This window comes from Tachypleus tridentatus, unplaced genomic scaffold (genome assembly GCF_004210375.1).
Source record: "Tachypleus tridentatus isolate NWPU-2018 unplaced genomic scaffold, ASM421037v1 Hic_cluster_1, whole genome shotgun sequence".
NCBI classification, from domain to species: domain Eukaryota; kingdom Metazoa; phylum Arthropoda; class Merostomata; order Xiphosura; family Limulidae; genus Tachypleus; species Tachypleus tridentatus.
Window position 1 is genome coordinate 25237345 of NW_027467777.1, and position 26538 is coordinate 25263882.

Sequence of the window (26538 nt, forward strand, 5' to 3'; positions counted from 1 at the left end):
TAGTCTGGTTCGACAATCGGCTGGTGTCTTGCCGGACAACCCATCGAATCCTCCTGCTCAACACCGGCAAAATTTTCTTGTGCCGACCACTTTAAATTCTTGTTCCATATCCCTCAGGGTTTTTTTAAGAAATTTACAACAGCAGTTTTACTACGCCTAATCTCACTAGTTGAGAGAGACCTTGTTTTTGCAGCTCAAAAATTTTGCCACGTTCAAACTCAATCAACATTTTAGCCTTTGCCATGTCTTACCCAATGTAATACAGGAGATGTCAGTGGGAGATGTTGACAATGCTAATACTTGAACACAAAGACTAAATTTCGTTTCAGTATGAGCTTAAACTTTTGTTCAGCTAGTATTTAGGCTAATGTCACAGTGTTCACATTTTCCCTATTAAATGCTAAAAAAGTTTTTTATTTTTATTTTCGTATTGTCATCTTTCGAAGCTCTACTCAAATAAGTGGTTGAGTCTTACAACGCAAAATGCATATTTTTTCTTTATGTTCATTGTCCTTAAGATTTTGGCCAGCAGTGTATGTAATGTTCTCTTCCATCTGATTCCTGAAGCAAGTAATAAAAAAAGATAATTTTCAGAGAGATATAATGTTCCCTTCCATCTGATTCCTGAAGCAAGTAATGAAAAAAGATAATTTTAAGACAGATATAATGTACTCTTCCATCTGATTGCTGAGGCAAGTGATAAAGAAAGATAATTTTCAGACAGATATAATGTTCTCGTCCATCTGATTCCTGAAGCAAGTAATAAAGAAAGATTATTTTAGACAGATATGATGTTCTCTTCCATAAAGCACAGGAAAACAATAAAGGTTTAGATAACTGCCATAGCAATCCTTTTTCTGATGCCTAGAAAAAAGGAACAAGAAATAAGGGTCCCCAGTGGTACAGATAGTCTAGTGCAGCTTTGCTTGAAAACAAACATCAACAAAATAAATACAACTGATTATATGGAGTATTAATTGATGTTTTAACCACTAAAGATCAAGCCACCACACTCCTGACACTGAAACATACTAGACTGTTGCAAATGAAATGTTGAATTTTCATGTGCAAACTTGAAATGCGATTTCTAATGGTTAAAAAAGAAACATTATTGTAGATTTATCAGAATAATAAAGTATATTGTCTGTTTCATTTCAAGCTCACCTTATATTTCTTATTTCAAAAATATAAATCATATTTGTACTGACTTTTGCCACCATGGATAAAATTTATATTTGTAAAATTTTCTTGTACGAGTTCGAGCTTGGTTACAGTGTGGTGACAGCAAATCACAATATCAACCATGTATTTGGTGATGGCACAGCTAATGAGTGCACAGCACAGCTTTGGTTTAGGAAATTTTGCTCTGTGGACACAAGCCCTGAAAATAAGCCTCAGAGCTGTTCTCAGACAGGCATTAAAGAACAAGAATTAAAGGCCTTAGTTGAAGCAGATACATGCCAAACCATGAAAGAATTTGGTGACAGACTTATTGTTAATTTTTCAACAGTTTCCCAACATCTTGAAGCAATTGGTAAGGTGAGAAAAAACTCAATAAATGAGTATATCACAAAAATGACTGAAAACTATCAAACAGGATGAGTTGAAATTTGTTCATCACTCCTTACTCTCAACAAAAATGATCTGTTGTTCCATAGAATTGTTGCCTCTGATAAAAAAATGTATTCTTTATAACAATCAACGATGATCCAGTTGACTATGCATTCAAATGTACAAACAATTAAAAAGTTAACATTTTTCTCTTGATTGTTTAGGGCATGCATAACAAATTTGGTCCATATTTTTGTTGAGCTATATATTACACAACCATATAAAAATTTATTTATTTTTTACTTCCTACAAGTAGATTCTGGTTTACATAACAAAAAGGAAAATTAGATCTTTATTATTTTACATAGCCTTCACTACTGTATAATACTCATCACTTATTCAGATTCACTTTTCATCTGTCTCAGAATGGTACAGCAGTTTTTTACTTAAATTTTGTAAAAAAACAATCTCAAAACTGAAAGTCATAATAATGTAGATCGCACTCCAAAATTCTCTAAAATATATACAAATCTAAGCATTACAGAAATAAACAAATAAAAATTGCACAGTCAACCTCCACTTTCTTCTGCAATTTTGGTACAACAGTGTCTTTGATTTCATCCACATAATCATTTAACTCTAACATCTCCTCCGTACTTTGAGGTTTCCTCGTTACTCTTTCTTCAATTTTCTTATATTCTGCCTGAATTCTGAAATAAAAGAAAAATGCTAACATTATTCCATAATGTATAGAGTGCATACACTTTAACGTAAGTTCTAATCAAAGCAAACCATCTAAATGTTATACGACAGACACACAATTGTTCTTTGTACTTCAATTTTTCCAGAGCAAGAAACAATAGCGCCTACAACTGGTATTTAAATGAATGGATAATTTGGGGAAGGGGGGAGAGTTTAGAAACAATCTTAAGCTTTGTTTCAGTAGTTGTACTGAAGTTTAGAAACAATCTTAAGCTTTGTTTCAGTAGTTGTACTGAAGTTTAGAAACAATCTTAAGCTTTGTTTCAGTAGCTGTACTGAAGTTTAGAAACAATCTTAAGCTTTGTTTCAGTAGTTGTACTGAAGTCTAGAAACAATCTTAAGCTTTGTTTCAGTACTTGTACTGAAGTTTAGAAACAATCTTAAGCTTTGTTCACTAGCTGTACTAAAGTTTAGAAACAATCTTAGGCTTTGTTTCAGTAGTTGTACTGAAGTTTAGAAACAATCTTAAGCTTTGTTTCAGTAGTTGTACTAAAGTTTAGAAACAATCTTAAGCTTTGTCCACTAGCTGTACTAAAGTTTAGAAACAATCTTAAGCTTTGTTTCAGTAGCTGTACTGAAGTCTAGAAACAATCTTAAGCTTTGTTTCAGTAGTTGTACTGAAGTTTAGAAACAATCTTAAGCTTTGTTCACTAGCTGTACTAAAGTTTAGAAACAATCTTAAGCTTTGTTTCAGTAGCTGTACTGAAGTCTAGAAACAATCTTAAGCTTTGTTTCAGTAGTTGTACTGAAGTTTAGAAACAATCTTAAGCTTTGTTTCAGTAGTTGTACTGAAGTTTAGAAACAATCTTAAGCTTTGTTTCAGTAGCTGTACTGAAGTTTAGAAACAATCTTAAGCTTTGTTTCAGTAGTTGTACTGAAGTCTAGAAACAATCTTAAGCTTTGTTTCAGTACTTGTACTGAAGTTTAGAAACAATCTTAAGCTTTGTTCACTAGCTGTACTAAAGTTTAGAAACAATCTTAGGCTTTGTTTCAGTAGTTGTACTGAAGTTTAGAAACAATCTTAAGCTTTGTTTCAGTAGTTGTACTAAAGTTTAGAAACAATCTTAAGCTTTGTCCACTAGCTGTACTAAAGTTTAGAAACAATCTTAAGCTTTGTTTCAGTAGCTGTACTGAAGTCTAGAAACAATCTTAAGCTTTGTTTCAGTAGTTGTACTGAAGTTTAGAAACAATCTTAAGCTTTGTTCACTAGCTGTACTAAAGTTTAGAAACAATCTTAAGCTTTGTTTCAGTAGCTGTACTGAAGTCTAGAAACAATCTTAAGCTTTGTTTCAGTAGTTGTACTGAAGTTTAGAAACAATTTTAAGCTTTGTTTCAGTAGTTGTACTGAAGTTTAGAAACAATTTTAAGCTTTGTTTCAGTAGCTGTACTGAAGTTTAGAAACAATCTTAAGCTTTGTTCACTAGCTGTACTAAAGTTTAGAAACAATCTTAAGCTTTGTTTCAGTAGTTGTACTGAAGTTTAGAAACAATTTTAAGCTTTGTTTCAGTAGCTGTACTGAAGTTTAGAAAATATTTTAAGCTTTGTTTCAGTGGCTGTACTGAAGTTTATAAAATATTTTAAGCTTTGTTTCAGTGGCTGTACTGGAGTTTAGAAACAATTTTAAGTTTTGTTTCTGTAGCCATACCGAAGCTTATAAACAATCTTAAGCTTTGTTTCAGTAGTTGTACTGAAGTCTAGAAACAATCTTAAGCTTTGTTTCAGTAGCTGTACTGAAGTTTAGAAACAATCTTAAGCTTTGTTTCAGTAGCTGTACTGAATTTTAGAAACAATCTTAAGTTTTGTTTCAGTAGTTGTACTAAAGTTTAGAAACAATTTTAAGCTTTGTTTCTGTAGCCATACTGAAGCTTATAAACAATCTTAAGCCTTGTTTCAGTTGCTGTACTGAAGCTTAAGTACATTATGAAGACTACTTTTCAATATTATAGATGTACGAAACTTAGATATTTCCCCTAACTTTAAAATACTGTAAATTACTGTTTATTAAAAGATTTAAATAAATAATGAAAATATAATTGTCTATACATGTTTTATACATGAAAAAACAAGATAAAAGCAATTTATTTTTTGATATAAAACTTCTAGGACTATAAAGTCACTGCCTATAAAGTGCCAGCAAGTTTAAAGATATCAATTATATATTGAGAGAAATATAAGAGATACAGTACAAGATATAAACTTCACAGTCTTTACCTACCTTAAATTTTCTTCTCTGTGAATCTTATATAACACCTCTGTCAAAGTTTCTGCCCACTGTTCAGCTGCCATTCTTAGACTTTCCTTCAAACCACTCAAGTTTACAAAAAATAATAATAAGTAATCATTTTCATGAAGATCCTGGACTTCCTGTTTTATCTGCTGGAAGTACTCCACAAACTGTAATGAAAAAACGTTTTAATTCAGCATGTTAGAAATTTATTACTATATATACATGGAAATCCTCACTTGATCCTCTGACCACAGTATAACAGACAACTAAACATAGTTTCTTGGTTATATGAGTATATGGAACAAAAGAGTAGTTATAGGAGTATAGAACTAACAAATAAGTATGAAATGTTTACATACTATTATTTTGTTGATTTTTGGATGAAGAAACAATCTATTGGTACTAGGAATATAAGATGGATTGTTAGAGAATGTACAGGAATAACATGTGTGGTTGAGATAGATTATTAGTTGCTGAAGAATTTATTCTGAATATATTTCATGGAGCTTAAAATATATGTCAGTTTTGTTTCAAAGTATGACTGCTAGTCTTGAGTAAAAGACAAAAATATAAGAATGAATAGCAAATTATTAGTTCCAAGAGAATATTTCAAAAATAATAAAAATAAGATGTATGTATAACAGATGAACAGAAGAAAAATGTAATCACAAACAGTCTATACAAATACCACATAGCAGTTACTGAAGAACTAAAATGTAATTATTTATTTCAGGATTAAATGCATGGTTCCAGTATTAAAGGTATGAAATGCCTAACATAAAGGCAAAATGTTTGGCTTTCATTTATAGGAGTAAATTAAATAAAGAGTAAACATATTGTTACTTAATAAAATGTCAAGTTGAGATATAAAACTGAGTTACTCACAGCCCAGTCAAACCAACCCAGCTATAATTGTTATGGATAAACCTAATTACTAATTAATAACTTTTATCATAACTAAATTCTTAAATAGTTTTGGCCTGTATTACTGTCTTAACAGAAGTCCCGGGCAAGACTATTTCTATGTTGGTAGTGTCTTTGATGAAAGTGTGGTACATTATTTACTAGACTTGGGTTTATACGTCATTAAGCCTAGAACATCTTTGTGGAGTCACTATAACCCCATACTACATGTCATTAATGACAGGAAATTTAATGCTAGCATTTTAGGATCAAATGAGTGTGTTATTAGCAATTAGGTAGTTTCTTTTATTTTTAATATCCTATTTTTTACTATACATATATATATATTTGGATATTAAGCACTTCTCTTTTCACAGTTGACGTAATTTGTAATAAACTTATAGATTCAGAAAACAATTAAATAAATATTAGGCAAAATAAGTAACCTTCATCCATAACCAATTAACACCTTGCAATATCATAGATGAAATCAAAAATCATGCTCCAAAATAGGATCAAACATCACCATATAAATAAAACAGCATTAATGAGCTATATTAGAAGATAAACAATACAACAGAAAACAGTGATGCAACACACACATTAATTAAAGAGATTTAATTAATTAAAAAATCAACTGTTAACTCTCAAAACAAGAAGAATTCTAATATTTCTAAAAGTATTATAAAAAAACATAAGTAAATATGCATGAGGAGAGATCTAAACTCCATACTAACACATAACCAAATACTTGTTACTAGCCCTGAAACTCCCACCTACCCTGTGTTTGATATGGTACATACAGATGGAAGCACTGAAGAGAAAAGCTATTATGTGAGGTGCTAAGGTATTGTACTGAAATGAGTTGATATTTCTATACATCATTCAGATATCCAGTGAAGTTATCATAAAGGGGAATACTCTAAAAATATCAAATATCTCATCAAATCATGTAAATTATCTTCATAAATATCCTGAAGAAGATTATTTGAAATTATTCAAATGTCTATCACAAGTATCTTGAAGAAAGTAAGTTAATAACATCCATTTTAGTACATCATTCAAACATCTATTACAGAGAAAAGTAATTTGATGATGTCCATTTCAGTAAATAGATCAGATATTTACCACAAAAAGCCAAGATTAAGTGTTCCCAAGTTTTAAAAAATCTGCAGTACACACTAGTTATTATCTTAATACAAACTCACCTCATAAATTTCCTGAAATTTATGGTCTTCTCTCATAAACGTGTTAACTTGCTTTTCAGCCTCTCCATTCACTAGAAATTCATACTTAGAAGCTGTATAGAGAAACGAAACTAAAGGTCACAAAAAAACTATGTGAAAGACTGTGTTGGATGTCAAGTTCTTCAAAAGTACACAAAATTTGTGATAATACAGACAGTAAACAACTACTGTTTATGTGTATCATAGAAAAGTATACTATTTTTTTCTTTAATGTTACTTTTGTTCATACACTAGATAGCTGTTAAATATATTGCCGTTATAAAAATGTTTAAAAAGTGACCAGTAATTCACGTTATATGGCTGTGGTTGAATGTTATAAAAATATATTAATGAGTAATTTATATTTTGAAGTTGAACAAGAACATTTAAAAATGTGTAGTAAGTGACTAGTGGTTTACTGTTTGTTGTATTTCAAAATGTGTACTGAAGGGATTTACACATTCTGATAAAAAAATTTAGAATAAATGACCTTTAAACTCCAAGTATATATCAAATATCTCTTTTATATTTTAACCAGCATTTCATTTTTGTGGCTTCCTCATGGTTAATATAGAGCCATTAAACTTTGATCTCAAGACACTTTTGGGGCATAAGCCTCTTTCAACGATTCACTCTTGAGTTCATAATAAACTATTACACCAACAATCACTGGGTGAAGTGTCAAACTTTGTGAGCTAAGGTATAATTTACCAGCATGGCTTTCAGTAAAGGGAAACCTTTTTTAACCCTGAAGAAGCCACAAAGGCAAAACATTGGTTAAAATTATAAATACATATGGAGCATAATGTAAATTTTTATCCTCTTTATCAAAACGAATAGTAGTTAACATCATAAGGTAATGTATGGACATTAGAACAAAGAAAGAGCAAAAGGTGGCGAGAAGTTTCCATTATGAATTTGTGTAAGAGTATTAGAGTAAATTATTAAAGATAACTATAAAGTATAATAAAAGTGTGTGAAAATACAGTGACTAAAAACTGACTAGAAAGTTGAATTAAAAGGTATATTACAATTACATGTGAAAAGTTAACAGAAATGTTGACTATGAAACTATATACATATGCATTATAGTAGTATGTAGAAATTAAAAATAAATATATCCCACAAGCTGCACAGGGATAAAGTAGGGTTTACCATTTAAAAAACAACAGTTTTGGATATTATTGATGTTATCATTTTCTTAAATCAAAAATGTATTTCCAATAATACTTGCCTCTTCTCATATTACAGCTATTACTTGAATGCTCATTTAAGCATTAGTCGGATTTTTTTCTCACTTGCTCCAGTCTTTTATTCCCCTTGTTAATATCTATCTTGTGACAATATCCACCTATATCAATGTGCCCTCTATCTTGTTATTGTACATAAGCACCTCCTTCAGATAATACTGTCATGTCTTCTGTCAGGACAATTTGGAAGGATCAAGACAATTAATCTATCCCCAAATTCATTACCTAGAACATAGCAAGCTAATAGGATGATATGGTGGAAGAAGGCTTAATTTTAAAGACCCAAGGTTTGAAAACAGAGACCTGGATCAAATGTGATCTTGACAGGAAATAGCAGATGCGAACAGCGTGAAGCATAATAATTTTACTCTAAATAATCCCATATCTTAAGAAACCACCCACTGAACATTCCTAAAACACTGATGTGGAGAAAGGTCTCGTTGTCAATCCACAGGTCTGGAAGTATTCACCACTAAGATATACGTCTCATCCCTGAAGCAAAGACAGCATGAAAAAATGGATCACTGGATGAGATGGCAGCAGAGGAATGCCCTGATCTAATTACTAAATGAGTAAGAGTTGAACTGCTTATTCCTTAGTATGGAGTCAGATGGGAGTTGGCTGAGCACAACTGAAATATGTATTTAAAAACACACCCAGGTAGATGATATATTTTGTTAGAGTGTGAAGAGATTTTTTAGCTCTGATAATAATTCATGCCTTAGTTGCTTCAGAAAGCAGTTTGAGCGTAACATTCTGTGAACTAATGAGATTGTGCCAGCAGTAGCAAATCAATCATGTAATGAAGTGTGCACAGGCCCTGGAAATAAAGGTCAGAAGAAAAATGTGTAGAATATGGCATTACACATATGGAGCTGATGCCAGTATGAAGGGCAGAGTCATGAACTGCAGCACCTTATCCTTGTGTGTCAAATGTAGATAGTGGTCAGATGTCTCTAGTAAAACAATGTTTGGATAGGGGACACAGACACTGAACTTGATCACCCACAGTCCTGGCAAAATATATAACCACAAAGAGAGAAATGACTGTATTAAAACTTTGGGCACTCTAGGAATTTATTTATATGAGAAAGACTGACTATTTGAAGCTAATCACAAGCAAAACAAACAAAGAAAAATAAAACCCAGAAAGAAATGAAATAACTTTCTCCACTGCCCCCTTGACCAACAAAACTCTGGTAGCCAATGATGATAGGGATGAATGCAAATGGACAACATCGGCCCTTTAATCCAAAGACTCTGCAAAAATTAAGGGTTGGAGAAAGGAGCCTCAAATAACCCATGAAAGGCACCAACAGGAATATATACAAACATCCTCCATCAACTCATCTCTATTAAAACGATCTACAATATACCAGCCAAGGGACCAGGGAAAGTGCAAAAGTTGGCAGTTGACCCAAGATGGATGCTAACAACAGTCCTAACTCATCATCAACTTGATGTGGTGACTGCTGATGTTTCTGAAAAAAGGTGCAGGGATAATAAGTAATGCAGCACATTAGTGAGGGTCAGACAAGTTCTAGAAAACTGTGATATATTCAAGTTGATCACTGGTTCCATTCTGGAACCCCAAATGTCCTGAAGCAGGTCCATTTTCTGAGAATCAAAATATGCTTCCACCTGATGGTAGTAGGTGAAAGCTTGTTATTCTGGCAAGCATGATGGACAAGGTATAATCGTCTCTACTATAATGTCAAAAGGTGGTGATAGAGCTAAATACACACTCTCAAACCTTACCACCAGAAAAGGAAGGTGCAGACTCAAAATCAACTAGGGAAAGACTCAAAACATCACACATTTGATGTACTAACTACAGAAAAGGAGCTAGAAATGGCTGATCCAAATTGGCTTTATGAGAATCCAACAGAACAGAGGAAGGTGATGGACTGAATATGTTTCTCCACTTCACTATAGATAAACTAGACTAAGAACAATTTCCCCCCTCCCAACCTGCTTTACCTCCATGCTGGATAGATAAATGTGGGAATCTTGTTATATATTGGGTCACTAAATGAAGGTTGTTTTTTTTCTTTTATGAAAATCAGTTAGGTAATGCTAAAAGAACTCAGAGTATCTCCAACAGTCATATTACAGAGATAACTCGTTAGTGAAAACTGTGTCAAGAAAGAGTGATAATATTATCTGTAGAAGGTACTTATATTCAGGACCAAGATGGAGGGCTCAATAAAGTAGTTGGATAGTGTCAGGACAGAAATCGCCAAGGGCAGTGTGGTGGAAAATAGAATCTGATCATTGCTTAGGAAAGTTACAAAGGAAAGTAACCCTAACAGTTGAGTAATAACAATAGTGTTTGAAAGGAGATAAGTTTTGAAATTAATTACACAATCAGGATATTGTAAAATTCATTCTAGAGTTTTCTCATTTAAGCAGAAGAAAACAAAAATAGATGCAATATCAATTGTTCAAATTAATTTTTGAATTGTCCAATTCACATTCCTACCATAATAATGTACTAGCTCATAAAGGTCTTGAAAATGTGGAAACAAAATCTTCTTCAGCTTGTTTACACCATTTTCCATTATATCTTTTGGTAATCCAATACAAAGAGTTTCATGAGTGGAGTGATTACTTCCTTCAGCCAACCAGTTTGCCACAGTTGGAATATCTTTCATGCTTTTATTAATCTAAAATGAAAGCAGAAAAAATTAGTTTCAAAATTTCCAGAATCAATCTATACATTTCAGAAACATTAGTGTCACACTGTTCAGAGCATAACATTAAATATTTAAAACTAAAACACTGTGTAATTTAACGTTCAACTGTTTACTCCAAATCATCGTATTACTGTAACTAGCTAATAAATTTAAAAACGTTGGTCTTCATTTTCCTTGCATCTCTTCTGTTACTTTATGATTTTAAGACTTATATTAATGATCTCTGCTTATATACACCAATTAAAATACACAATTACCCACTTGCTTAACAAATGAGCATAAAAGAGAGTCACACCATACAGTGAACACTCAGTACATGCATTAAAAACTGACCAATAATGTTCTTCAACAGGAATATGCCATGATACAGTCAACAGTCAATACATATATTAAAAACTGGCAAAATGTTCTTTAAGAAGAATATCCCATCACACAGTGAACAGTCAGTACATATATTAAAAACTAACCAACAATGTTCTTTAACAAGAATATCCTATTATATACTGAACAATTAGTACATATACTAAAAACTGGCCAATAATTTTCATTAACAAGAATATACTATTATACAGTGAATAATCCGTACATATATCCATCAATATCAAGCTAATAATGTGTTTTAACAAGAATATCCCACCATACAGCAAGCAGTCAATACATATATTAAAAACTGGCTAATAATGTTCTTTAATAAGAAAATTCCATCATACAGTGAACAAGAACTACATATATTAGAAACTGACCAATAATGTTCTTTAACAACAATACCCCATCATACACTAACCAGTCAATACATGTATTAAAAACTGGCTAATAATGTTCTTCAATAAGAATATTCCATCATACAGTGAACAGTCAATAGATATATTACAAACTGGCCAATAACGTCCTTTAAAAAAAATCTCCCATCACACAGTGAACAGCCAACACAAATGATAAAACTAGCCAATAATGCTCTTTAACAATAATATCCCATCATACAACGAACATCAATATGCATATTAAAAACTGGTCAATAATGTTCTTCAACAAAATATTTCATTATACAGAAAATAGTCAGTACATATCTATACCAAATTCTGCCTTATAATGTTATTTAAGAATATTATCCAATTATATAGTGAATATTTAATACATATACTGAAAATTACCAATAATATTCTTTAACAAGAATATACCATCATACAGTGAACTGTCAGTACATATACATATTAAAACTTGCTTATAATGTTCTTTAACAAGAATATCACATCATAGAGTGAACAGTCAGTACATATATTATAAAGTGGCCCATAATATTCTTCAACTAGAAAATCCCATCATACAGTGAATAGTCAGTACACATATCATAAAAAGGCTCATAATGTTCTTTAACAATAATATTCCATCAACTAGTGAGCACTAAATACATGTATTAGAAACTGGCCAACAATGTTTTTCAACAAGAAAATCCCACCATACAGTGAACAGACAATACATATACAGTCATGTGAAAAAGTTAGGACACCCTATGAAAGCCTGTGTATTTTCGTAACATTTTGGATATATAGATATATAATTTCAATTTTACCAATACTGAGAGATTACAGGAATATAACTAAACAATTAAAACTAAAGAAAAGACTTTTCAAGATCTTCTGTAAATGTAATTCTACAAAAATGCATATTCTAACTCAAGAAAAAGTTAAGACACCCCCCACATTTATTCCCATTAAAATGGTTGAACTCACACACAGGTGTATCACACCAGGTGCACGTGATTAGAAGATCGTTACTCAGCATTGTGAATGAGGCTTGCCCTATTTAAACCTCAGACATTTAGTTTGGTGTGCTCCTGACTGTTGAAGTGAGAGTGAGCACCATGGTGAGAGCAAAAGAGCTGTCTGAGGCCTTCAAAAAGAAAATTGTAGCAGCTTATGAGGGATTTAAAATGATTCCAAAAGATTTTGAAATAAGCCATTCCACTGTCTGGAAAAAGTCAACAAGTGGAGGGCTTTCAAAACAACTGCCAACATGCTCAGGTCTGGTCGTCCAAGCAAGTTCACCCTGAGAGCAGACTGCAAGATGCTAAAAGAGGTCTCCAAAAACCCTAAAATGTCATCACAGGACCTACAGCAGGCTCTTGGCTACTGTTGATGTGAAAGTGCATGCCTCTACAATCAAAAAGAGACTGCACAAGTTTAACTTGCATAGGAGGTATGCAAGGAGAAAACCTTTGCTCTCTGAGAAAAACATCAAGGCCAGACTGAAGTTTGCCAGAGAGAATGTAGACAAAGACCAGGACTTCTGGAATAATGTTCTTTGGACAGATGAGTCCAAAACTGAATTATTTGGACACCAGAACAGAGGACATGTTTGGCATAAACCAAATACAGCATTCCAGGAAAAGAACCTCATACCAACTGTGAAGCATGGAGGTGGAAGTGTCATGGTCTGGGGCTGCTTTGCTGCAGCAGACCCTGGACAGCTCAGAATCATAGAATCCACCACGAATTCTACTGTGTATCAGAGGGTGCTTGAGGATCATGTGAAACCATCTGTAAAAAAAGTAAACCTGAAGCAAAACTGGACCATGCAACATGACAATAACCCAAAACATACCAGTAAATCCACCAAGGACTGGCTGAAAACTAGAAATGGAGAGTCCTGGAATGGCCGAGTAAAAGCCCAGATCTTAATCCAATTGAGATGCTGTTGGATGACTTGAAACGGGCTGTACATGCAAGAAACCCCTCAAACATCTCACAGCCGACAGAATTCTGCATTGAGGAGTGTGGCAAACTTTCTTCAGACCGATGTCAGAGACTGATAGATGGCTACAAGAAGCGTCTCATTGCAGTTATTTCAGCCAAAGTGGGTAACACTAGCTATTAAGGGGTAGGGTGTCCTCACTTTTTCCTCAGTTCAAATATGCATTTTTGTAGCATGACATTTACAGAAGTTCTTGAAAAGTCTTTTCTTCAGTTTTAATTGTTAAGTTATATTCCTATAATCTCTCAGTATTGTTAAAATTGAGATTAAATATCTATATATCTAAAAATGTTACACAAATACACAGGCTTTCATAGTGTGTCCTAACTTTTTCACATGACTGTATTAAAAACTGGCCAATAATGTTCTTTAACAACAATATCCCATCATACACTGAACTGTCAGGACATATATATATATTAGAACCTGAAAAATAATGTTCTTTAACTAAAATATACAATTATACAGTGAACAGTCAATACATATAAATATCAAAAACTAATCAATCATGTTCTCTGATACAGAGAGCAGTCAAAGCATATATTAAAAACTGGCCAATAATCATACAGTAAAGACTCAGTACATATATTATTAAATGACCAATAATGATCTCCAAAAAGAATATTCCATGACATAGTGAATAGTCAGTACATGTATTAAAAACTAGATTATAATGTTCTTTAACAAGAATATCTCATCGTACAGTAAACATTCAGTACAAATATTAAAAACTAGCCAATAATGTTACTTAACAAGAACATCCATTCATACAGTGAATAGTCAATAGATATATTGAAAGCTAGCCAGTAACGTTCTTTAAAAAGAATATCCCATCATACCACGAACAGTCATTACATATATTATAATCTGGCAAATAATGTTCTTTTAAAAGAATATCCCATCACACAGTGAATAGTCAATGTATATAGTAAAAACTAGCCAATAATGTTCTTTAACCCCATCATACCATGAACAGTCATTACATATATAAAAATCCTGCAAATAATGTTCTTTAACAAAAATATTACATCATACACTGACCAGTAAATACATGTATTAAAAACTAGCCAATAATGTTCTTTAACAAAAATATTACATCATACACTGACCAGTAAATACATGTATTAAAAACTGGCCAATAATGTTCTTTGACAAGAATATCCCGTAATACAGTGAACATTCAGTACATGTATTAAAAATTTACCAATAATATTCTTAAGAATATGCCATCATACAGTGCACACTCAATACGTGTATTAAAAACTGACCAATAAAGTTCTTTCACGAGAATGTCCCACCATACAGTGAACGGTCAGTACATATATTAAGAACTGGCCAATAATGTTCTCTAAGAAGAATGTTCCATCCATACATTGAACATTCAATACATATATTAAAAACTTCCCAATAATGTTCTTTCACTAAAATATCCCATCATACTGTGAAAGTCAATATATATATTAAAAACTGGGCAATGAGGTTCTTTAACAAGAATATTCCATCATACAGTGAACAGTCAGTACATAAATTAAAAACTGGCCAATAAAGTTCTTTAACAAGAATATTGCATTATATTGTGAACAGTCAATACATACATTAAAAACTTGACTATGTGACAAAATTTTTACTTTTCCTTGTTCCTGGGCAAAACGTGTTATTTCCCAATTGCTTATGCCTAAAGTAAATGGAAAAGAGCTATTTTTCTCTTCAAACTTTGCTTTTGTGACCTGGGTAATGAAATTTTCAAATTTATCCATTTTCCAAAACATTCCAGGTAGATTCAGTGATGAATAGCTGATACAGAATTTTCAAGAATCTTTTACAATTTTCTGGAGCTTTCCATAGTAGTATATATATATATACAGGGGCCCACCACTCACCACTTCAGTTTAGTTCTAGCTGCCAAAGTGAACACATAGACCTATCTGATTTTATCAGAGACGGTATCAAGAAGCTACAACCATTCTCCAGATGCATTCTGCTTTGTACGTGGCCAATTTATGAAGACAAGAGTGAAAAAGTACTCTGTAACAATATCTGCTAAAATGTGTGAAGCCTATAAGGCATATTTCAGCATGCCTGTCGGGGATCAAGAGACACCCTGGGCACCTCATTTTACTTGCAAGCACTGTAAAAAAAACTCTAGAAGGTAAAATGGACAATTTTTGTTTGCTTGAATAGTAAGATTTTATATTATACAAATTTTAGACCTTTTAAAATTTCAATATCTTTCAGTGCACCTCAAAGAGGAATACAACAGTGTCAAGACCTTGTTAGAAACCTTGAATTATGATAAGTATGGCTGGGAGGTTATCAGAGTCTCCAAGGAGGCTTTACCAAGTTTCCCTGTTATCTTTGCCTTTGGGGCAGCAGGGACACTGCAGCACACTACAACAGGAAGCACTGGCCACAATGGCCCGAGTTTTCTGTAGGGAGGCACAATGAAAAGCAATACCATGGGAAAGAACTTGAGTAACCTATCTATTGACAAAAAATGTGCCCATAGTTCTACAGATTGAGACAGATGGATTTCCATAGGTCCTGAACCAACAGAATAGTACTCAGTGATTAGACCAGCAGGTGTAACATTGGATAGAAAGAAGTAGAAGAACAGGATACAGGAACAGAATTGGAAGCAAACGAAGGTACAAGCTATGGGACAAAAGTGAAAAGGTGAGGTTGGATTGATAACAGACAGCTTCAGTTCATGATTGAAGAGAATCAGGTGACATCACCATAAAACTCAGAATGAAGGGAAAAGGCACAATAAAAGACCTGAAGAAAGAGAGTTGGACTTGAGAAAGTGAAACATCTCTTTTCAAAAAGTCCCAATAATAAAGGAACCAAATGAGAAGAGAAAGGACAGAGAAGATGGAACTGGTCAAGGTAGATACAAGGAATGCTTTAAGGGTTTCAAGGAATGGGACGTTTGAGTGACCATAATCAAGAACATAAGAATCCATCGAAGAAAGAGGACAAGGCATAAGTTGCAAGAATGGAGTTGATCTAGAAAGAAAGTGACATGAACAATAATGTTTGGAGAGATGAAAAAAACAAAGAAATCTGAAGGGGAAGGGTTGTGTAATGGAGAAATGAAAGAGTCAAAGAATATGAGAGAAAGAGAAATGTAGTTTATATACCTGAGTCATAAGGTGTTTTTTTTAAAGTTTGATGAAACTGAGATTGTTCTTCAATTGGTAAGGACATTCTCAGAGGCAAACCTGGAGGCAAAAAAAATCATGAGAAGTCCTTCATTTGTAACAGCCATTGTCCAAATGTAGTGGAGTACATGATGCAGTCAGGACCCAGACTTCAGTCTTTTCTATTCACTTCCCTTGATCCTGAAGTCTGGGTCCTGATTGCATCATGAACTCTACTACATGTTAGACAATGGCTGTTACAAATAAAGGACTTCTCACTGAATTGTGGGGAATATCACAGAAGAAGAGTTCAAATGGAATTATGAATTCACATTAAAATACAAAATCTGACAAATCCCAGCAAACTCAAATAAGTTTGTTGACAATAATTTAGAGAAAAAGAATGAGGATACATGAGCATGAACATTGTACTTGGAGGTGTGTTGCAATTCTATTGGTGAAGGGTTCTGCTGTGTGATTATGTCATCATGCAGTGGCACAAAATTCATGAGAGATTAGTGGGAGTTCTCACAAACCTGGTGGCTTGCAAGTCTCTTTGGCAGATTGCATAAACTCGAGAGTAAAATAAGTTATTATTTGTGCAGAAGGGATATTCATTTCAGAATTTATTTCTTCCAAAATTAAATAATACTAACTGTTCATTTTATTTATACTTACTGTCATTATTTATAGCTCCAGATTTAAATTGAGAAAATGCTTCACAACTAAAGCATTTAAAAACTAAACCTCACCTTATGGTTATCCTGTTGTAACATCCTTCAGGTGGAGATATTCAGCAATCTATATTTATGATGGATTTATCTCTTGGTAATGTCTCAAAATCATAAGCATTATATAAGTTCGAACAAACATTATTATGTAATCCCTGGGTCAGTGTATATGCAATTTTCCCCTGAAGAGGAAAGGTCCACTTTCCAAAAGCACTCAGATTATAAGGTTTTTATTCATTTCTATAAAGACTTCTTGAACCTAAAAGTTTTCTATCATCATGTATGTGATATTAACTACTTTATGTATTATCACTGAAATTAATATATTTATGAAGTTTTATAGTTCATTCTTCAAATAAATATATAAATTTATTTAGAATTAATATTTCAATATCAGTGATGTATTCAATTATAATTAACTAAAGTTTTCAACATTAGAACATTCTTATTTGAAACTTAATTCAATTAGAGATTGAATGCAGACCAAAAGTCATTTCATAACCTTAAAAAAAAGATCTGTTAGGAAACAAAATTAAATATACACTCTTATTAAAGTACTCTAGCCTACCAAATGCAGTAGAAATAGAAATGGTTTAGAAGTTAAAGTTTTTAAAGTAAATATTAGTTTTAAAATGCAAAACAGAAAGTTTAATGTATTGACTGGTTAGACAATACAACTACACACAGAAGCTTAAAAACGTAGTTTAGTAACAAGATACATTTATACAAAAATTTAAATGTTATGAAATTTAGAAGATAATCATAAAAATAAGTTAGCTTAGATATTAGGAATTGAACTAGCAGTACAAACAAAATTTGTACATGGAAGCTACGTATATTTAGGAAAAACTGTAATACAGAAAACATAATTATATGCAAAGTTTGCATTCATTTAAGATAAACTGTAGGAGGGAAAAATAAAATTCATACATACATTTAGGAGTAGTTTTTATAGAGACACACTTGCTTGACAGTTCAATTTAAATATTTACATGAAAGTGATTAAAAGGAAAAAGGATGCACATAAGCTTCTATGTATTGTAAGTAGTGATATTCAAACACTCAAAAATATACAATTTCGAGAGAAAAGAAAAAAGACGGAGCTTCTTATGTATAGTTTATTAAAAAGAAACAGATTTACAAAGACCTTTACATATACTTGAACAAAGATTAACAGATTACAACAGAAGTTGAATTTGGTAATGAGTGACAAATAAATGTTAGTAAAAGAAGACATATGAAACAGTAGTTACCTCAGCAACTATCGAACAGATACTAGCTTGCAATGTTTCTGGTAAAGGACATAATGTTAATTTTCCATTAGATACAACTACAACAACTTTCATCACAGGTGCTTGGCACATACTGCTAACAGAAGTTTTGTACACTTCAATGATGGAACTGAGAGTTCGCTGCAACAGATCTCTTACCTATCGATAAAATTAAACACAATTAGACTTCAGGCAGGTTTAATTTTAAATAAAAAGTTTAAAATACCAAAATTTTAAAATAATGAAAAAATATACAATTAGATTATATTGACACAACAGAAAAAATTACATTCAGTTAAAAATTAATTAAACTAACAAAACAAACAAACTGGACTTCTAGCTTATACATTTTAAATTTCTAGTGGCTAGATTAATATGTAGAATGTGGATAACACTGGATATCTGGGTTAGATTAACTCATTTACTGTGGCTGTTAGATATACAAGCCAGTCTTTCTTCCACATACTACAGCTGTAATGTAAATGGAATTTCATTTTAAAATTCTCCACAGGAATATTTATGAGTTTTGAGGTACTCTCCATCTACCCAAGTACTGTTACTGAACAATGGGTCAATGATTTTTCTTTTCTCATCAGTACAGCATCAGTGTGTGGAAGAAAAAGGTCCATTAGCCACTGGTAAAGGACATGCTATATTGTATTCATGTTGTGGAAGAAACCAAAATATAAATAAGCTTAATTTTGGTTAATTGTTTAAAGAAATAAAGCTAAGCTTATTCATGAATAAAGTAAATTAAGAAAGCATTATAAATACACAAATTTGAGTTATGTTACACAAACAAGTTGTATCAAATCTAAAATGGACTAAAAGATTGAATTAAAATATAAATAAGTTAGAGTAAAATTAATGTATGAAATCATCGGCAAAGATCGGCTAAGTTATAAATAAACTGTTATATGGTAATCAGATATTTGACGAGTGAACTACTTCTAGGATTAATTACAAGTACAATAAATATTTCATTTAAGAGATGAGAAATATCTCGCCTGAAGTGTTATGAAAGTGTCGATGCAAGAGAGGAGGCACTTATGTCTGTCACCTTTCAATCCTTCTAGAGCCTTTTTGTTTGCAAGCACAGCTGATACTTCAGACCACCAACTATATATATATATATATATATATTACCATACAGATATCAAGAATAAAAGTTTAAAATCACTCAGACAATTGCTCTTGTAAAGTTCTTGTGGGACCCCAACAGTAAATAGTGATAAAATATCTGTGTAAAATTTGTTTATGACCTGAATATTCTTTTGGACTCTATAAATAAAAAGTCATAGGCTTAAGCATCTCAGTGGATAAACAGTTTAGAAAGAGCCGATGCAGAAAACTTCATTGGATTGTGGGGTTAAAGATACATTAAGAAATGTACATTTATAATAAAATTTGCAAAGGCAGAATTATTACTCGTATATATGATTACACATTAAACTATTATTACATGCATATAAAACTTACTCTCACTCAATAATTTGGTTACTATAAATATTTTTATTAATGAAATACAAGACATATTTGTAGCCTTCATTCAATAACATAAATGTATATGACAAAACACTATAAAATGTAAAAACCACATATACTGATAGTATTAATCAGATCAAAACCAGAGGAATTTATAATTTCATAAAACTGAAGTAAAAAACCACTCAGTTTATACTGTGAATCTTAATTTCCAGAAAGCCTGATTATTCCTTTTAGTGAATTAAATTACAAATCAGAAGCAGTCTTCACTATACAAAAACTATATCAATGAAAAATCATTAATCATTAAGACTGAACAACTTTGAAATCTTTCAGGTCGCAACATTCCATAGAAATTACATGTAAAAGAGTTAACCACTCAATGCAAATTTTGTGGTTTGACAAAAATTCTGAGTAACTGCTTGAATGTACAAATAATTAATATTAATTAATGTAATATGTTAAACTTATCAATGTCAGTGTTAAGTATATAAAGAAACTAAGAATTACAAGTATAAGTTTTTAGTAGCTATTAATAAGTACACATTCAAGCAATCAATTTTACTTAAAAATACTAAATTTATACAAAATCCTACTCTAACAGTTCTTAAGTAACTACATTAACAATAATACTAAAATTCATTTACAATCTCACTCTCCTAGCTACTATACTGGCAATTATTTTCAATTTTCACGTACAACCTCACTCTACTAGTTACTATACTAGCAATTATCAAGTTCACATAGAACCTCACTCTACTAGTTACTATACTAGCAATTATCAAGTTCACATAGAACCTCACTCTACTAGTTACTATACTAGTAATTATTTTCAAGTTTACGTACAACCTCACTCTACTAGTTACTATACTAGCAATTATTATCAAGTTCACATAGAACCTCACTCTACTAGTTACTATACTAGCAATTATTTTCAAGTTTACGTACAACCTCACTCTACTAGTTACTATACTAGCAATTATTTTCAAGTTTACGTACAACCTCACTCTACTAGTTACTATACTAGCAATTATTTTCAAGTTTACGTACAACCTCACTCTACTAGTTACTATACTAGCAATTATTTTCAAGTTTACGTACAACCTCACTCTACTAGTTACTATACTAGCAATTATTATCAAGTTCACTTAGAACCTCACTCTACTAGTTACTATACTAGCAATTATTATCAAGTTTACTTAAAACCTCACTCTACTAGTTACTATACTAGCAATTATTATCAAGTTTACGTACAACCTCACTCTACTAGTTACTATACTAGTAATTATTTTCAAGTTTATGTACAACCTCACTCTACTAGTTACTATACTAGTAATTATTTTCAAGTTTACGTACAACCTCACTCTACTAGTTACTATACTAGCAATTATTATCAAGTTTACGTACAACCTCACTCTACTAGTTACTATACTAGTAATTATTTTCAAGTTTATGTACAACCTCATTCTACTAGTTACTATACTAGTAATTATTTTCAAGTTTACGTACAACCTCACTCTACTAGTTACTATACTAGCAATTATTATCAAGTTCACATAGAACCTCACTCTACTAGTTACTATACTAGCAATTATTTTCAAGTTTACGTACAACCTCACTCTACTAATTACTACACTAGCAATTATTTTCAAGTTCATGTATAATACTATTGGTGGGGGTGGACTGTAATGTCCCTAGTTACGAAACTTTCTTGTTTTGACAGTTATTAGTGATTGGCTATTCTCTTTATTTTTTCAGTTATGATCAAATCTTACAGTCTTCACTGCAGGTTTTAATAATGTAGTTAAGTTCCTTTGACACATTAACTGGTTACTTTATTTTGTAAAGTATATGTCTTTGTTTAATCTTTCAGTTAACCTTGAAAGATTTTCTTTCACTACATGGAGGTCTTTGGGTAGTATTTGAGATAGTAAAGATATCTGTTCTCCAAATGACATCTCATAGTTCCAACAAAGATGGGAAACACCCTATTGCTTTACTGCATTTTCCTTAATATATTTGGTGTTCTCATTGCACTGTTCTAGGGTTGTAGCAACTACTGTTGGCTCTAACTGGGTGCCTGGTGAGTAAACTGGTTACATGATGTAGGCCTCTTTTTTTGACGTAAAGGAAGAAAGCCTTATCTTTTGAAGCATGTCCAATCATAAATATTACTAGTCTATTCCTACAAGAATCTTCTGCTATGAATACATGAAAATACATTTGGATCTTACCCTGATTAAATGTTGTGCCACCACCTGTGACAATATGCAGAATGTGGCAGCTTCACAGGTAAATTCATGCTGCTAACACTTCCCCCTTTTGTATATTAAAGGATGTCTTGGGCATTGAGGTATGCTGTTGTAGTCCATCCTACTCATTTCCTCATTTCTCCTATGATTCCAATCCACTAACTTTTACTTCAGCTCTGCATCTTTCAATTGTTATAGTCTATGTTATTAGCATCTGCCTTAAAGCTCAAATGTGGTAAGCCTATTGTCCTACAATTCTATGACTCTTTCCAATTGTCTCCTCCTTTTCAGTGTAAGTATTTTGACTTTCAATATGTCAAAAGTAAGTCTACTTGATTAGAAATTTACAAGTTTAGAATTAAGATAAATTTCAAACAGGTATTTAACATTGAACTGCATTTCTACTTGTTTCCCTACAACCAGATGATGTGTGGTTTTTCATCATGATTACAAGTCTAAAATGTGAATTACATCAGGAAGCAGAACTTATATAAAATACCCTATAAGTATCCAATCAAAGTCTAAAGTATTTCATAACTTAACACTAAACTTTTACTTTGTATGATAACCCATTAACTGACATCTTTAAGTTATGTATAGAGTCACAATATTCTATCTTACTTTCTTTTTGAGTATTCATTGCATATACAGTATTTAATTGGCAATATCTCTTGTAAGTTTTTGATAAAATTTGATGAAATACAACTCAAGTACTTTTCTTATTCTACACCATACTGAACTGCTTACAAATGGGATATAAAAAAGTAATATTTTATCCCACTTACTATACCTGTCTTCTGAAAGGTTGAAATTCTACACATCATGTAACTGTTTATATGTGCCTTATATTCCTGTGTTTATGTAATGTTTTAACAAAAATAAAACTTAAAAATTGAATTCTGAATTTTATTCCAAAATAAACCACTTATTTAACTGATATGCAAATATAGATAATACAGGATATTCTACAATACTTATTTTCTTTACGTTTGCATTAACTTTGATTCAGTTTTTCCACATTCAGCAATCACAGCATCATCCAAATCTTCTAGGTCAATAGGCCTCTGGAAGCTATAAAAAATTGCAAAACAAGTAATATTACTAAAACAAGCTAATGTAGCACTACTGTTCTCTCCAACAGTTTGATATAAAAATATGCCAAATGTTACAGCAGCCACTGTAAATTTTTTATATCACATTTTAAAGGAACTAAAAATACGGTTTTATGAATATAACTTGTAATAGACATAAAAACTTGGTTACCCAGTTAGTTGGTTGGTTGATTTGGTGTTTTATGGCGCAAAGCAGTGAGGCTATCTGTGCCAAACATCCGGTGAAAAGTTAAAATTAAAGTAAATTTAGTAAAATTCATAAAAGGAAATTAAGGTAAAAAAAAACATAAATAGCATAAAACCAATGTTTAAATCTAATCTACAACGTTAAGAGAAAAACTACAGCAATACAAGTTGTAAAGGCTTTTCTGTAGCATAATTGTAATTATCATAACTCGCCAGGAAGACTAACAGGTAAGTACAAAAACCACTGTCAGTTACCTCTGGTTGGCCTTTCCAGTCCTTGTTCCAAGATATTTGACGTTATGGCCATTTTCAAAAAGTTAAGTAAAAAAAGTTTTAAAACACTTGTAGCAAAATTTTAATACCAGCTCACCAGAATGACTCATGGGTAGTTCAAACAGCAGCATTAGTCACCTGAAGTTGGCCTTTCCAGTCCTGGTGTTGAGTTATTTAACGTTACAGCCATTTTCTAATTTCCAATCGAACTAGATGGACTTTGATTCTTAAAAGGGAATCACATTAAAAAAGGTCTAATGTATAAATTAAAAAACTTAATGGCATTAAAAATTTTAATGACCTTTAAAAAACTAAAACATTTCCAAGGTGTACAGTGTCACGTTATGGACAAACCTTGGGACAGAACATGTATAAAATGGTGCTATCGTTGAGAGTCGTAATAACGGCAAGAAAATAAAATGTGGCATAGTATGACCTGAGTGTTACACCAACAACACACTGGTGCATCAGTTCCAGATAAAAGAAAACGATGAGTTAAACAACTGTGACCAATGCATAGTCTAGTTAGAACAACTTTCTTTTTCCTATCCTTATGGAAGCAAGACGGCCAAAGTCCAATATAGGGTTTTATTTGGAAAAGCTTGTTTTCGCATTGCTCACTCAAAGTCGACTGCCAGCTGGCACAGAGCCAAGCCTTGAATACAGGACCAAAATCCATGTATGGAATAGGCACAGCAGTGATAGTGCCAGAGCAGATAGGTTTAACTGCTGTGTCTGCAAGCTCATTCCTAAAAATACCAACTTTGCCTGTTATCCGGAAAAACTGGATAGGAGTGGACGTTAAAGAGAAATGGGCCAGTCACTTTTGAATATCAGCAAGAACAGGGTGTGAACTAACGTGAAGCAATTCCAGGGCCAGTAAAAATAGTGCACTTTGAGTATTCTTTAGCTTCCATGTGATCCAGGGCAAGAGAAGTGGCGTATAGTTCAGCAGTGAACACAGAAGCTATAGAGGGGATTCTGCACGCAACCACTTAACCACAACAAACCATGACACAGTCACCTGATTTCGAACCATCTCTATAAATAGAAATGGAAATGATTCAAAAGACGTTCAACAAATAACAGACAGTATTTTCAATTGGGAGTGTCTGTTTTTCTCAGAAGACTTAAAGATATGTCACATTTGGGGACAATAAGAAGCCATGATGGTATGGGCTGATCAGTGGATACAGCAATATTATCCAAGGATAGACCCAATTCATCCAACTGCACCTGGATAGGAAGGCCAAAATGAGCAATGGCAGACCGTCTGTTCTGAAAAAGTATAGCCCACAGTGGAAGGAAATCACAACCTCAAATGGGATGCTTTGGTAAGGAACAAAGTTTTGAAGCATATAGTAAAGACAGTTACAAATGATAGAGGTACAAAGAAGGTTCATGAGAATCTATCTATAAGCTCTGAATTGGGAAAGTGCAGAAAACCCCAGTGCAGAGCCCAAGTCCTTGATGATGAATGGGGTTCAGCATCTTTAAGACCGAGGCTCTGGCAGAGCCATAGACCAGTGATCCATAGCTGAGTTTCGATCGAATAAGAGTATGATATGTCTTACCATAGAACATTGACCCGCTCCCCATGTGGTGGAAGAGAGGGCATGGAGGATGTTCAGTTCTCTTGTAAATTTGACCCGTAGCTGTTTGAAGTATGGTATAAAGGTCAGCTTACGGTCAAAGATAAGCCCCAAGAACTTTGTCACAGGTAGCACAGCTTCACCAATATGGAGTTCAGGATCAGGGCGAATACCCCATTGGTGGCAAAAGTGCATGCAAATGGTTTTAGTGAAAGAGAAGTTAAAGCTGTTTGCTGTGGTCCTCTTCAGTAAACAATTGAGGGCAGTCTGTAGCTGCTTCTCAAAATACCTCATGTTCAACGACTGACATGAGATATGAAAGTCGTCGACGTAAAGCCCATTTGCAATAGTGAGAGGGAGTTGTTCAGTGATGGAATTAATCTTTATAATGAAAAGTGTGACACTCAAAACACAGGCCTGAGGAACTCCAAGTTCCTGTAGAAAAGAACATGAAAGAATTGAACCCACACGAACTTAGAATCTCCAGTCCATTAAAAATTTTGAATAAAAATGGGCAAATGGCCATGTAACCCCTATATATGGAGGTCTCACAAAATGCTGTACCTCCATGTTATATCATAAGCCTTCTCAATGTCAAAGAATACTAATACAAGATTGAGAAAGGCTTCTCTGATTGACGTTTCAAGTCGAATCAGGTGGTCCACACGAACTTGGAATCTCCAGTCCATTAAAAATTTTGAATAAAAATGGGCAAATGGTCATGTAACTCCTATATATGGAGGTCTCACAAAATGCCGTACCTCCGTGTTATATCATAAGCCTTCTCAATGTCAAAGAATACTAATACAAGATTGAGAAAGGCTTCTCTGATTGACGTTTCAAGTCAAATCAGGTGGTCCACAGTGGAGTGCTGTCGTTGGAACTCACACTGAGTGGGTGAGAGGAGGTTGTTTGATTTGAGGAACCAAACAAGACGAGCATTAAACATCCTCTCTAAGATCTTACCAAGACAACTTGTCAAAGGAATTGGACATTAGTTTGAAAGAATTTTGGGATTCTTCCCAGGCTTAGAGAAAGGTAGGACAATAGCTTGGTGCCAGGCATCAAAAAAACATTCTCCTGCCAGATCCTGCAAGAGAAGCAGGATATAGGTGGCACAGCATTTCATA

The 26538-nt window shown here is 32.8% G+C and overlaps 3 protein-coding genes across 3 annotated transcripts in view; 1 reads left to right on the plus strand and 2 right to left on the minus strand.

Annotated features, from left to right (window-relative positions):
- The first annotated feature begins 1218 nt into the window (after positions 1 to 1218).
- LOC143241723 (histone-lysine N-methyltransferase SETMAR-like) lies at positions 1219 to 1811 on the plus strand. The gene is made up of 2 exons (XM_076484950.1): positions 1219 to 1539; positions 1776 to 1811. Exons 1-2 carry the CDS (start codon positions 1219 to 1221, stop codon positions 1809 to 1811), a joined length of 357 nt encoding a protein of 118 aa, XP_076341065.1.
- Positions 1812 to 2089: 278 nt separating this feature from the next.
- On the minus strand, positions 2090 to 19137 carry LOC143241724 (dynein axonemal heavy chain 12-like). Its single transcript, XM_076484951.1, has 7 exons — positions 19069 to 19137; positions 18491 to 18667; positions 10415 to 10585; positions 9289 to 9400; positions 6652 to 6743; positions 4529 to 4707; positions 2090 to 2261 (listed from the first exon to the last, which is right to left on the minus strand). Exons 1-7 carry the CDS (start codon positions 19135 to 19137, stop codon positions 2090 to 2092), a joined length of 972 nt encoding a protein of 323 aa, XP_076341066.1.
- A 351-nt stretch (positions 19138 to 19488) lies between these two features.
- LOC143241725 (dynein axonemal heavy chain 12-like) overlaps positions 19489 to 26538 on the minus strand; it is a 28831-nt gene continuing 21781 nt past the window's right edge. The window contains exons 7-8 of the mRNA XM_076484952.1: positions 23233 to 23316; positions 19489 to 19627 (exon numbers count right to left, since the gene is read on the minus strand). Coding sequence (XP_076341067.1) covers positions 19489 to 19627; positions 23233 to 23316 — 223 coding nt within the window. The remainder of the gene's footprint in view (positions 19628 to 23232; positions 23317 to 26538) is intronic.

Coding starts and splice junctions, on each gene's coding strand:
- LOC143241723 (XM_076484950.1), top strand. CDS start 1,219: ATGGATAAAATTTATATTTGTAAAATTTTCTTGTACGAGTTCGAGCTT. Junction 1,540..1,775: donor ATCTTGAAGCAATTGGTAAG/GTGAGAAAAAAC, acceptor TTGATTGTTTAG/GGCATGCATAACAAATTTGG.
- LOC143241724 (XM_076484951.1), bottom strand. CDS start 19,137: ATGGACCTTTTTCTTCCACACACTGATGCTGTACTGATGAGAAAAGAA. Junction 18,668..19,068: donor AATCATTGACCCATTGTTCA/GTAACAGTACTT, acceptor TTTTATCGATAG/GTAAGAGATCTGTTGCAGCG. Junction 9,401..10,414: donor TTCAAGACCTTTATGAGCTA/GTACATTATTAT, acceptor ACCTTTTTTCAG/AAACATCAGCAGTCACCACA.